The sequence below is a fragment of the Tyto alba genome, unplaced genomic scaffold, assembly GCF_018691265.1.
Source record: "Tyto alba isolate M040663 unplaced genomic scaffold, T.alba_DEE_v4.0 Super-Scaffold_8, whole genome shotgun sequence".
NCBI classification, from domain to species: Eukaryota; Metazoa; Chordata; class Aves; order Strigiformes; family Tytonidae; genus Tyto; species Tyto alba.
This window is the reverse complement of record NW_024881329.1, coordinates 21,805,371-21,817,068: the sequence shown is the minus strand read 5'-3', so window position 1 is coordinate 21,817,068 and position 11,698 is coordinate 21,805,371. Positions and strand designations below refer to the sequence as shown.

General features: G+C 50.4%; 1 protein-coding gene across 4 annotated transcripts; it reads left to right on the top strand.

Moving 5' to 3' along the window:
• The first annotated feature begins 850 nt into the window (after positions 1-850).
• Positions 851-11,616, top strand: SLC25A44 (solute carrier family 25 member 44). 4 transcript variants are annotated; one of them, XM_042785069.1, is made up of 6 exons: positions 851-1,038; positions 1,574-1,643; positions 4,514-4,624; positions 4,975-5,710; positions 8,675-8,802; positions 9,361-11,616. In XM_042785069.1, the coding sequence occupies exons 4-6, from the start codon at positions 5,089-5,091 to the stop codon at positions 9,550-9,552; spliced, it is 942 nt and encodes a 313-aa protein (XP_042641003.1). In that variant the 5' UTR covers positions 851-1,038; positions 1,574-1,643; positions 4,514-4,624; positions 4,975-5,088; the 3' UTR covers positions 9,553-11,616. The 4 variants fall into 4 exon arrangements, with proteins under 4 accessions (XP_042641003.1, XP_042641002.1, XP_042641001.1 ...); XM_042785068.1 differs by having other exon boundaries at positions 1,574-2,328; XM_042785067.1 differs by lacking the exon at positions 1,574-1,643.
• The last annotated feature ends 82 nt before the right edge of the window (positions 11,617-11,698 follow it).

Sequence of the window (11,698 nt, the reverse complement as noted above, 5' to 3'; positions counted from 1 at the left end):
GACGTGGGGTGGGGACAGGCAGAGTTGGTAGTGGCTGACAGTGGTGTCACCCCCGGGAAAACTCCTGGGATCCATAAAACCTCCAAAATGGGGAAAGCTGAGCCCAGAGATGGGCTCCATGGGCCGACCCCAAGGGCACCCACCCTGTGCTGCCAGAGCTCCCCACCCCGCTCCCCACCACCCTGGGTGCCCAGATAGCCGCGGCGGGGGAGCCCCCCCACTTCTCACCAGCTGGCCCCCCACACCCCAGGGTTGGCCCCCGCTGCTTTTTTGATGACGTTGAGCCTTCTTTTTTTAAGACAAACCAGCTGTAAATTTCCCTGCTCTTTGTACATTCGATTTTTTTTTTTTTTTTTTATTAAAAAGGAAAAGCTACGGCGTCGTGTTGCTGGGTGCAAGGAGCAGCCCCAGGAGGGCAGCGCCAGGCCCTGTGGCCTCTGGCTTTCAGGCGTGTGCGTGTGCATGTGAGTGTGCATGTGCGTGTGTGTGTGCGTGTCCGTGTGTGCATGTCTGTGCAATGCAGGGGGTGGAACAGGCAGTACACGTGTGAGGTATGGGCTCTCTTACACCATCACTCCCTTCATTTCGGTGCACCGATGCTGTTTCCCCCCCACCCCGCCGTGCCCTGTGCCCTTCCACCAGCCAGCACGGGAATTCTTCCCCGTCGTGAAAAGGCCGCTGGCCCTTTAAGAGCTGTAATTCGGCGCTGTCCCTTTAAGGGGAGGGCACATTCCGCTTTGCGCATGCGCACCCCCTCCACCGCCCGTCTTCCCCCTCCCCGGGCACGGCGGACAGCCGCCCTCTTTACTGCGGCCGGAAGTGCGCGGCGCCTCTTCCGGAGCGGCGTCAGCCCTTCCCCAAGATGGCGCCGGCGCTCGGACGCTGATTGCTCGGGCGTCGCGCGAGGCCCCGCCGTCGCCGCCGCCGCCGCCGTTCACTTCCGGCCGGCGGCGGCCGATGGGGGAGCGGCCATGGGGCGGCGGGAGCGGCCGGCGGCGGGGCGGGGCGGGGCGGGGGCCTCCCGCCAGCCGGCCTGAGGTGAGGGGGCGGCGGGGGCCCGGCCTGGGCCGCGGGAGGCCTGGCTTGGCGGGGGGGGAAACCGGGGTGCGGAGAGGGGTTTGGGGGGGGGGGGGGGGGCCGCGGCCTGGGGAGACCCCCGCCTGGCTGAGGCGGCGGGCGCTACGTTATTGAGCAGCCCGAGGGAAGGGGCTGGTGGTCCCCGGGGCTGCGGGACGCGGCGGGGGGGGGGGGGGGGGGGGGTGGGCGTGAAACCACGGCGCTGGGAAAAACTCCACGGCTGCACCCCCCCCCCCCGCTGCTCCGCTCGGTGACCTTGAGCGGGTACCGTGCCAAACTTTGCCCGCGTTTTCCGCCTTTAGAAAAGCACATCGGATTTATTTTTCTTTTTGTGTGTGTGTGACTGGCCAAACGTAAGCGCTGGTGGCTTTAGCGATAAGGTGGGAGGGTGGGCGGTTGCACCAGCTGCCCGGCCCCTGCGCACGGGAGGTGGGGGGAAGGCAGCACGGGGTTGGGAAGCGCTGCCCTTAGAGTGTCTCTGCCTCATCGTTTACAGGCAGACAGCTGCTGGCAGAGGGACTGCAGTTCTTCAGCGAGGCTGTTTTGATATCCGCTTCAATCTTGGGGTAAATTTAAGGAGAGCAACAGTAAAGACTGAAAACGGAGCTGCCTGCTTAGGCCGGGTTCGGCGTAGTGTGGCACAGATAAAAGGCTTCAAATCTGAGAGACTTGTAGTGGATTTGTTTGATCTCGTGCCTTCCCACTTGAGAGGATCTCCACAGGAAACCGTGTGTGGCAGTTGGAGCTCGGGAAGGCAGCCTCACCGCCTGCTTCTGGATGGTTCCCAGGCCCTAGTGCGAAGGCATTAGTATGCTGAGCAGGAGACATCCTTGGGCAGGGGTACACAAAGGCCCTGTCTTTATTTGCCAAAGAATTGTGTTTAGAAACAGCTGCAGCAAAAATGGTTTGGAGAAACAGATTGATGAGGCCGTATGAAAGAGGATGTAAACTGTGGGGGGGTTCATACTAAGTTGCAGTCTGTGTTTAGAAGACTGAAGCTGTATCCTGTAGGTCATGCCACAAACCAGCGAGAAAGCAAAAGCAGATACAGTCTGCTTGGTAATCCTCTGCTTTAATTTCTAGGCAGAACTTTGAGAAATGCTTTTCTATTCATAGTGAGAAGTCACCACGTGTATAAATCTATTGAAGTTGTAGTTTTGGCATGGAAACTGTTCAAGTGTTGAAGTACTGAATGGCTCCGTGACCTGAGAAGGGGAAGCTGGTGTACTTGTATTTCGTTTTAGAGGGCAGGTCAGTTCTTTTGAGATTTAGCAATTACTTTTATATCAGTCTCCCCCAAATTACTTGAAAGATCATCAGAGAGTTACTGAAACTGAATGCAACACTGCTCTGAGCAAGGCTTTAGATTTAATTTGTGGAGGAATAAATGCTCTGAGCAAAACTCTCACCTTGGCAGAGCAAGAACTGTGATCATGGTGGTCAAATCGAAGGCCGGGATGCCTTCCCTCTTCAACTCCCCTGAACGACAACAGTTATTAGTAAAAGCCCAAAGAAAGTACAGTTGCTTCCCCAAGGAGATTATGGTTAAATTCTAAAAGCAAAGCACTACAGTACGTGAAACTAAATAAAAATCAGGGATACTTTATTATTATTATTATTTATTTCCCTTATTACAGCAATGAGGACCTTTCTTAGCACGTACACCTTACCTTTCACATGAGGAGCTCTGTTACATTCCAGGTTTTGGGTGACAGAGGAATTTGGAGTATGGACTAAACTCTCAGGCTTCACCAGGAAATTGCATTGCCTAGACCTTTTTTTCCTTTGGTTGTTTGTTTGTTTTTGTTTTTTTTTTTTTAATAATAAAATATTAAGCTAGCAGGACTCCTAACAAGAACAAAATGATGTTTTCACAGGTGCTGTGTGCAGGTAATTCCTGTGTAGGGAAGTTTATGCTGTCTAATTACGCCTGTATTAGTGAACCAGCAATACTGTAATTATAATTAAAGCAATGCACCTTCTATTTAGACAAGCCATGGTATTTGTTATGTGTTATCTGTCAAGTCATTTGACTGTAACAATGAAGTGTAGTTTTCTTTGTATCAGGTAAAATAGGATTTCCCCCACCCTCCCTGTTGGACCTGGATGCCCGTGGGTATTGTTAACTTCACTGCCTGTCAGCACGAGCCTTGGCAGCCTTTACACCATTTGCTGATGTTAAACAAATATTTTGTTGGCAGATAGGCAATGAAATGGTCTGTTAATAGCACCCCCCTACTATAATTTCATAATCATAATTTCTTCTCTGTGCCAGAGGTAAATAATTGCTGTTGTTTTGTTACTGCGTTTCTAACCAAATGGCTCTTGGCTGTTTGAGCTCTTTTCGTGAAGCCTGAAATTTATGCTGTGGTCTTCCTGCATTACACTGATAATGTAAAATGACCCCCAGATTGGTGTATGGCGTTGACTGCGTCTTGAGTTCTCATTCGGTCTACGTTCAGAGTAAATCTGTTTTCAGTTCTCTGGTTTTGGCACACTTGTTCCAGTTTCTACACATGCAAGTGGAGCTACTCGGTGTTGCTCTGCTCTCCAACAGTTCAGCTTGTGCCTGTGCAATGACTTCAATCAAATACCTGTTTGCCAGAGCCTGAACTATAAGCTGTGATGCAGCTGCAGTCAAGCCCTTTCTAAAAATGTAGCAGCCTGTTACTCCTGAAGACCCGTAGACTTTTTTTGATACGGAAAGAAAGTTCTTGTGGTTGTTGAAGTAATTGGTTTCGTGTTGAGTTGATTCTTCGAGATGCTTTTCGCTTTTTGCTTGTATATGCCTGGCCTTGCGAGGAGGTTAGCTTATTTTCAAGCTTGGTTAATCATACACCAAGTTAGAGCAAATTACAGCTAAAAGGGGGGCGGATGGAACTACCGAGAGTCTTGTGCTGGGGAAGCAGTTGGTGAGTGCCAGGACGTGGCTGCTTGCGGGATGAGGCGCAGCGGTGGTGCGGCAGGGGCCGGAGCCAGGCTGAGGGTCGGCAGTGGGGGAGGCTGAACCAGGAACCTTCCCCCCTGGTTCCTCCGTTCCTGGGACTGTCAGCCTGCCAAAACCAGAAGGGTGACAGGTTTGTGAGAGTTATCAGACCAGAAGCGGTGATGCGGTATTGGGAGCGAGGATGAACTTTGCTCACCTTAGCTAAAAAGCGCAGTTAGGCACTGCTCAACTGAGATCCCTGGGTGGGGACTTTTAACCCTTTCTTTCCAGGGTTTTGGTCATCAATGTGGAGAACTCTACGTGGCTGTTTGCATTTCTCTTTTTCTCCCATTGTTGCTTCTCTTTTTCACATCCTCTCTTCCCCCTTCCCTGGCTTGCATCACCCTCTAGCTTTAGGAAGGTTGAAATGGAAACAGCCAGAAAAACATCTAATTTGTGCAGGGAATCTGGGAACACAAATGGAGACTTGTCATTTCCTTCTCTGTGCAGAGCCTGGGACTGAAAAGTGACATCCTGACTTCTAGAAGCATCACAAACCCAGGATGACTGGGGAGAAGCTGCTTTGGTTGACAGTCCAGATTCCTGCGTGTTCGTTAAAAGGTAGTGCTCGCGGTTGGGGCAGTGCTCTTCCTCTGTGGATCTGAAACTGCTTTGCAAAGTCTGGCGAGCTTTGATTTGCACCAGAGTAGTCTAGACTGTAGTGAGAACCGCCGTGTGTGCAGACTGCTGTTAGAGTTTATCGAATAGCTACGGTGACATCAGAAGGTGCCGCCATCAGCCACGTGGTACGGCCCTGCTTCCTGAGGTTACAGTCCCACCACTCTGCCAGCAGAACAGTTTCTGCGGGGGCTGTCTGTGTACTTCAGGAGAATCAGCAAAGTTGGGTGAAGTAGCCTGCTTTTAGCTGAGTTGGGTGCATCATCGTCTGCTGAAAGTGTCTCTCGTTTCAGATGCCAGCACTTCCAGTCTAGTCAATCAAGATAGGAGGGCTGAGCCTGGATCTGCTCTGTACTTTTGAGGTAGATCTGGGGCATACCACCTCTCTTCCCCCACTGCAAGGAGTCATGGAGGACAAACGCAACATCCCCATCATTGAGTGGGAGCACCTGGACAAAAGGAAATTCTATGTGTTTGGGATTTGCATGACTATGATGATCCGGGTGAGTGTTTACCCGTTCACACTCATCCGGACACGGTTGCAGGTTCAGAAGGGCAAGAGCCTCTACAACGGGACTTTTGATGCTTTTGTGAAAATCCTGCGGACAGAAGGGACAGCTGGGCTCTACCGTGGCTTTTTGGTCAACACTTTCACCCTGATCTCTGGACAGTGCTATGTGACAACGTATGAGCTCACTCGAAAGTATGTGTCACGGTACAACAACAACAATGCTGTGAAGTCTCTCGTGGCAGGTGGCTCAGCCTCCTTGGTGGCCCAGAGCATCACGGTGCCCATCGATGTGATCTCCCAGCATCTCATGATGCAGAGGAAGGGGGAAAGCATGGGCAGGTTTAAGGTGCAGAACCAAAATGGCAAGCGGATGTTGGTCTTTGGCCAAACCAAGGACATCATTATACAGATTTTCAAGGCCGATGGCTTTAGAGGCTTCTACAGGGGCTACGTGGCCTCGCTGCTCACCTATATCCCCAACAGTGCAGTCTGGTGGCCCTTCTACCACTTCTATGCCGGTAAGTGAAAAGAGATCTCGAATGTATCTTATCCCAGGAGACCTAAAGCCCCTCAGATCAACTCTGAAACTGTGGACCCAACGTGATTTGCTTTTGTTTATTGGATAGGAGCAGAACCTGTCTTGAAACAAATAGCTGTATCCAGTTTAAACGAATTCTGCAGACGTTGGGTGGAATTTTGAGAGCAGCATGGTTTTAAATGCAGATTTAAAGAATAGGGGTCTCGGTGCTAGAGGGCTTAAAACTAGATGGCCCCAGGCAAGAGGGACTTGATGCATCTACTTTAACTTTCTCTTTCGCTAATTCCAAATAATGCTTGCTTTCTGCATGGAAGTGAGGAAGGCTGTTGTGTGGCACTGGGCAGAGTTTTGAAGCCACCGTGTAAGTATAATTCGTCTTTCAGTTCACATGGACTCAAGAGTCTTGTGTATGGAAAGAAGACTCATAGAGCCACAAATCTCATAGCAAAACCAAACAACAGGCAGAGACAAATCAGTCTGGTTTGGGTTGGAAGCAACCTTAAAGATCATCCAGTCCCAACTCCCCTGACACAGGCAGGGCCCCCTTCCCCCAGCCCAGGGTGCTCCCAGCCCCGTCCAACCTGGCCTTGAACCCTTCCAGGGAGGGGGCAGCCACAGCTGCTCTGGGCACCCTGGGCCAGCGCCTCACCCCCTGCACAGGGAACAATTTCTGCCTTAGAGCTAATCTGAATCTCCCCTCTTTCAGTGTAAAACTGTTACCCCTCGTTCTACCCCCATACCCCCTCATAAGGAGTCCCTCCCCACCTTTCCTGTCCCCCCTTTAAGCCCTGGGAGGCCGCTTGAAGGTCTCCCCGGAGCCTTCTCTTCTCCAGGCTGAACCCCCCCAACTCTCTCAGCCCGGCCTCCCAGGGGAGCTGCTCCAGCCCCCCCAGCATCTCCGTGGCCTCCTCTGGCCCCGCTCGAGCAGCTCCGTGTCCTTGTGATGTTGGGGGCCCCCGAGCTGGCCCCAGCACTGCAGGGGGGTCTCCCCAGAGCGGAGCAGAGGGGAAGAATCCCCTCCGTGGCCCTGCTGCCCTCCCTGCTCTGGCTGCAGCCCAGGGCACGGTTGGTTTCTGGGCAGTGAGTGCACGGTGCTGGCTCACAGGCAGTTTTCCCCCCACCAACCCCCCAAGTCCCTCTCCTTGGAGCTGCTCTCCAGCCAATCCTCACCCAGCCTGGGTTTGTGCTGGGGATTGCCCCAACCCACAGGCAGGACCTTGCCCTTGTTGAATTCCATGAGGTTTGCCCGGGCCCCCCTCTTCAGTCTGGCCAGGTCCCTCTGGATGCCATCCCTGCCCTCCCGCGTGTCCCCGCACCACACAGCTCGGTGTCACTGGTGAACTTGCTGAGGATGTACTCAATCCCACTGTCCATGTCGCCAACAAAGATGTTAAAAATCGCTGGTCCCAACACCGACCCCTGAGGAACACCACTCATCACTGCTCTCCACATGGGCATCGAGCAGTTGACCACAACTCTTCCGTGGTTTTGTGTCTTAAGATCATGCTTCCATTTCCAGAGCTTTAGAACTGGCATCAAGCCTTGTGATAGAAAACTGCACTTAACAGTACGTTCTCTCTCCCTAGCTCAGCTCTGGTAATCCTCAGGGTGTTCCCAAATACTAAAGATAATGATCAGCTAAGATTTATTTTTTTCCCCCTGATAATCCTTTAGATTTTTGTCATGCAGCTTTGCATGTGGTTTTTAGACTAATGTTTACCTAATAGCAATCTGCCTAAAAGTGATGATAATGAGAGGCTTAGATTTCAACGTACTAGGCTTAAAGCACATCTTGGAAATCACCTGCTTTTAAAAATACAGGTGTCTCAAATGTCTAGTTTGCTTTTCAGAGTGGGCACATTCTGGTAACAATGGGGAGCACTGGCTATGCATCAGTGCTACATTTAGATGGCAACAGCAGCTTAGGTGGTTGGTCCAGTCTGAATTTGGTGGGAGTGCTCCCTCACTCCACGTCAAAAAATTTTAATACCAAAGTCTACTGTATTAATTGTAAGATTTTCATGCCAAAAAGGTTCGAAAGCGGATGTCTAAGAACAAGTTGATATGGACTGAACAGAGCTTGCCTCTTTCAGATGTTTGCTCTGTTTCCTAGTTTTCTGCAGTGGAAGTCAGGATGATGGTGAGCATAAGCCCCGGCTGTCAATGCATCTCTGCTTTGGCTGCCTTTTCTAGTCCTCCGTCCCTGGACACTGTGCTGGGCTGGGCTGGCAGCAGCCAGGGTCACTGGACCTTCCTCGGGGCTCAAAGTACACTGCTGGCAGCGATTCCGATCAGTGCTCTGGGTGGAGAACAGAGCAGCTTCATTCCCTCTTGCCAGATAGACACAACCACCGCATCATCCAAAGAAACTGGGACTTTTGGACTGTCTTCTGTACAACTTGAATCAACAAAAGTGTGGGAGATTCAAATCCCAGTTGCCAGGTAGCAGGAGCAGGATGAGGAAATCCCTGGGATGAGCAGTACGTAGTGGTTTTTTCCTCAGAGATCCCACAGCCAGGAGACCGTGGGGATATCTCTCGGACAGTGAAAGCTTTCTGGATCTGTGCGAATCTCTGCAGATAACTTCCAATAGCCTTGTCTAAAGGTTTCCCCTCTGCCATTTGAAGGAGGGTGAATGTTTCCATGCTCTGTTTTGGGGATGTACAAGCTTATTCTGCCCAGCAGGTCTAAGTGCCTGTGTTTGAGCTGATCAGAGTCTGTAGCATGAAGCACAGAGGCGCCGGGGTGTTTATGGGCTTGCTACTGGCACTTTGCTAACTTTCTGGTTGATGCAGAAAGAGCTGCTTAGACATGCTGTGGGAGGAGGTGACAGGTTGTAAATCAGGAATTCTGCCCACTGCAAATCAGCTTAAATTAGCTGATCGAGTTAAGGAACTGATAAGCGGCCACTCGCCTGAAACTTTACTTTCCCTCCTGTTCCCAGAACAGCTTTCGAGCTTGACTCCTAAAGACTGTCCCCATCTCCTCCTGCAAGCTATATCGGGGCCACTTGCAGCTGCAACAGCTTCCACGCTCACCAACCCCATGGATGTCATCAGGGCTCGGGTTCAGGTAAGTGCTCAGCCTGCTTGGCATGTCTGCCTGCAACAACAGCGCAACGCAGGGGTGGGGTTCGGTCTCAGCTCTTTGATCTCTGTGGCTTCAGGTAAACTGCTCCCCTTCTCTCTCTCTCTTCGTAGGTTGTTTTGTCCTAGATACTGTGCTGCTTAATTTGCACTCAGCATTAATAGGAGGCAGCTCAGGTAGCAAGTCTGGCTTTGCCTCCTTTGACTGCTCAAATGATGTTCCCCAGCAGATGTGGCATCCTTCAGAAAAGGAGAGGTGCTTCTAGCAGTGTCCGTTTTAGTGAGACTTGAGCTGTTGTGTTGATCCAGCCCCTTCTAGGTGGGGGCAGGTGAGAGGAAGCAGGAGACAGGTCTAGGAATCCTACTTACTGCTGCCTCTTTAGGACTTCTTGCTTCCCTCCCCCCTTCAGGGAGTTCTGGAGACTAGATCAAGGTTATTGGACGGGCTGATCTGTTGTGTCTAGAATCTTCAGTCGGAGCAGAGCCCCAGAGGAGCTCAGCATGAAGTCTGGCAGCTTTGTGAATATTTGTTCTGGCTTTGCAGGTGGAAGGCAAGAGCTCCATCATCCTCACCTTCAGACAGCTCATGGCAGAGGAAGGACCCTGGGGCCTGACTAAAGGCCTCTCTGCCCGCATCATCTCGGCGACTCCTTCCACCATCGTCATCGTGGTGGGGTATGAAACTCTGAAGAAGCTGAGCCTCCGCCCGGAGCTGGTGGATTCAAGACACTGGTAGAGCCAGCTGCTGGAAGAGAAACCGTCCTTTGAACCTGCTGAATTTGGACCGTCACGGTTGAAAGCTCAGGAGAGGCAGCTGCCATCTCCTTTGTCTCTAGCTGGTTTCACAGTACAAAGCAGAAGCAAGAGCAACTGCAATTCACCTCTTTAGATTTGATTGTAATACAATGCTCTGCTGCTGTTTCTGCTTAAAACCATCAAAATGTGACCTTTGGCAATGCTGTTTGCCTGTGACAGTTCATTCAAAAGCAGCCAGGTGTGTGAATGCATCCTGGCAAGTTCTTAATTCCCTTTTTTTTTTTTTTAAATTAAAGACTTACTGGCTGAAGCAAAAAGCCAGTTTATTCTTTAAATTATTTTCATCGTTGCCAGACTTCCGAGGAGGGGAGTCTAGCAGCCTGCAGCAGAGCCCTCTGGTGGGTTGGGTGCTGATTGCAGTTGTACTGTGGGAAGCTGGAAGAATAGAATAGACAAGTAAATTCCTCCAATCACCCACACTTATTTCTAGAAGATGTGAGATGAGAGTAACCTGGAACCACTTAAGACCTTATTTACTGCGTTTTGAATAGATCTGTACATACCTTTTTTGTATGTTCTTGGAAAATGTTTCCTATCTCTCATCCTTCAAACAGCAAGCTGGCTGATAGGCAAGCTAGGAGTTGAGCTGGCTGTTTGTAATTAGCTGATGGCAATTTTGACACCTAACCTGTGTTTTTAATCTGTTGTTATTTAATTTTTTTTATTTTAGGGAAGCTGCTTCTGATTTCTGGGGGACTGAGTGGTTGTTCTGTGGCCTTGTTCAATGTGAGTGTCAATACTGCATGTTCAGGGTGGCTGCTGCCACTTCCCACCTTTAGTTAGTTTAAGCACAAACAAATGCAGCGTTTGGAAGTGTCAGATTGCTGTGCTGCCAGCAGCCGAGAGGAGAACTGAATGTGATTAGAGCTACAACTGGATGTGAGGTGGGGAAGAAGAAAAAAGCTTGTACTGGCTTTTGATCCAGTTCAAACCTGATTGGCATGTTCATATTGAATAAGAAGTAAGGTTCACTAATACTTTGTAAGTTTAAATCCTGCTTATCCTGTTTGGGAAGGGCAAGGATAATTCTTTGCACACTCTTGCTGGATCAAAATCCTGAGCTACGGTCTGTGCGTTTTACCAGATGCAAACTTGCAATCGAGTGATGAAGCAAGAGGCTGCTCCGTGGGGAGGAGGAATGAAGGGATTGTTTAACTTCACTCTGCTGGTCTCAATATTTGAGATTTTCCTCTCGTGATGCCAGCGCACACATGGTGCTCGTCTCGGTTAGTTGTACGTCTGCGAGGTGGGAGATACACCTCCAAATAACAGATGTATCGCCACCTCTGTTCATCTCACTGCCGTAACAAGGAATTCTTGGTTGTTAGCATTGATGCTGCCAAACTCTGGCTGCTCCCAGGCGGGTTTTATTCACCTGGGACTTGCTAAGCGTGGTTCTTGCCTTCATCCCAATGGCTGCGGTTCAGCCCCGGCAGAGACTGGATGTGCCACAGTTTCTGCTGGAGGTGGAACAAGTACAGGCAGATGCTGCTGAAGCTGGAGAGGGACCTCTGTTTAAGGGCAGAACTTGGTTATAAGATCCAGTACTCTTTAATGGGGTTGCAAATGAGTCATCAAGGGCCTGTTAATCCGACCTTTGTTTTCCACAGCATTAAATAAGGTGATGTATGCCTGAGCCACTGACAGAGCTGTTCAAGCTCTGTCACGTTTTTATCATTCAAAAGACAGCTCCAGTTGGCTCTTTCTGTAATAGCAGATTCTGCTCTAAAAAGTAGAACAGCAGCATGATAAGATTGCAAGAAAGTATCCCGAGCTGGTAGCCCCCTTCTTGCACAAAGGCGGCAGCGATACCGATATTAAAAGAAACAATAACAACCAGCTTCTGCTGATTACCAGCAGGGTAAGTCCTGGTGTGTGTCACAGAAGAGGCAGACGGTGCAAATGTAGGGAGGTGCGCTCAAGCTTAATATTCCCCTCTTAACCAGCAAAGTTCTTGACAACTAATAAACTTCAGAGACCTTCAGTTTGACGCCTGGGTTTAAAAGCGCGTTGGTCACAGTGACTGAGGGAGTTCTGTCATTTCACAGCGAAGCGTTCTTGGTGTT

What these genes read in the sequence shown, in the direction of transcription:
- SLC25A44 (XM_042785067.1), top strand. Translation starts at nt 5,089, where the DNA reads ATGGAGGACAAACGCAACATCCCCATCATTGAGTGGGAGCACCTGGAC. An exon ending in CTTCTACCACTTCTATGCCG is followed by an intron (nt 5,711 to 8,674) that starts GTAAGTGAAAAG and finishes TCCTGTTCCCAG; the next exon opens with AACAGCTTTCGAGCTTGACT. An exon ending in TCATCAGGGCTCGGGTTCAG is followed by an intron (nt 8,803 to 9,360) that starts GTAAGTGCTCAG and finishes CTGGCTTTGCAG; the next exon opens with GTGGAAGGCAAGAGCTCCAT.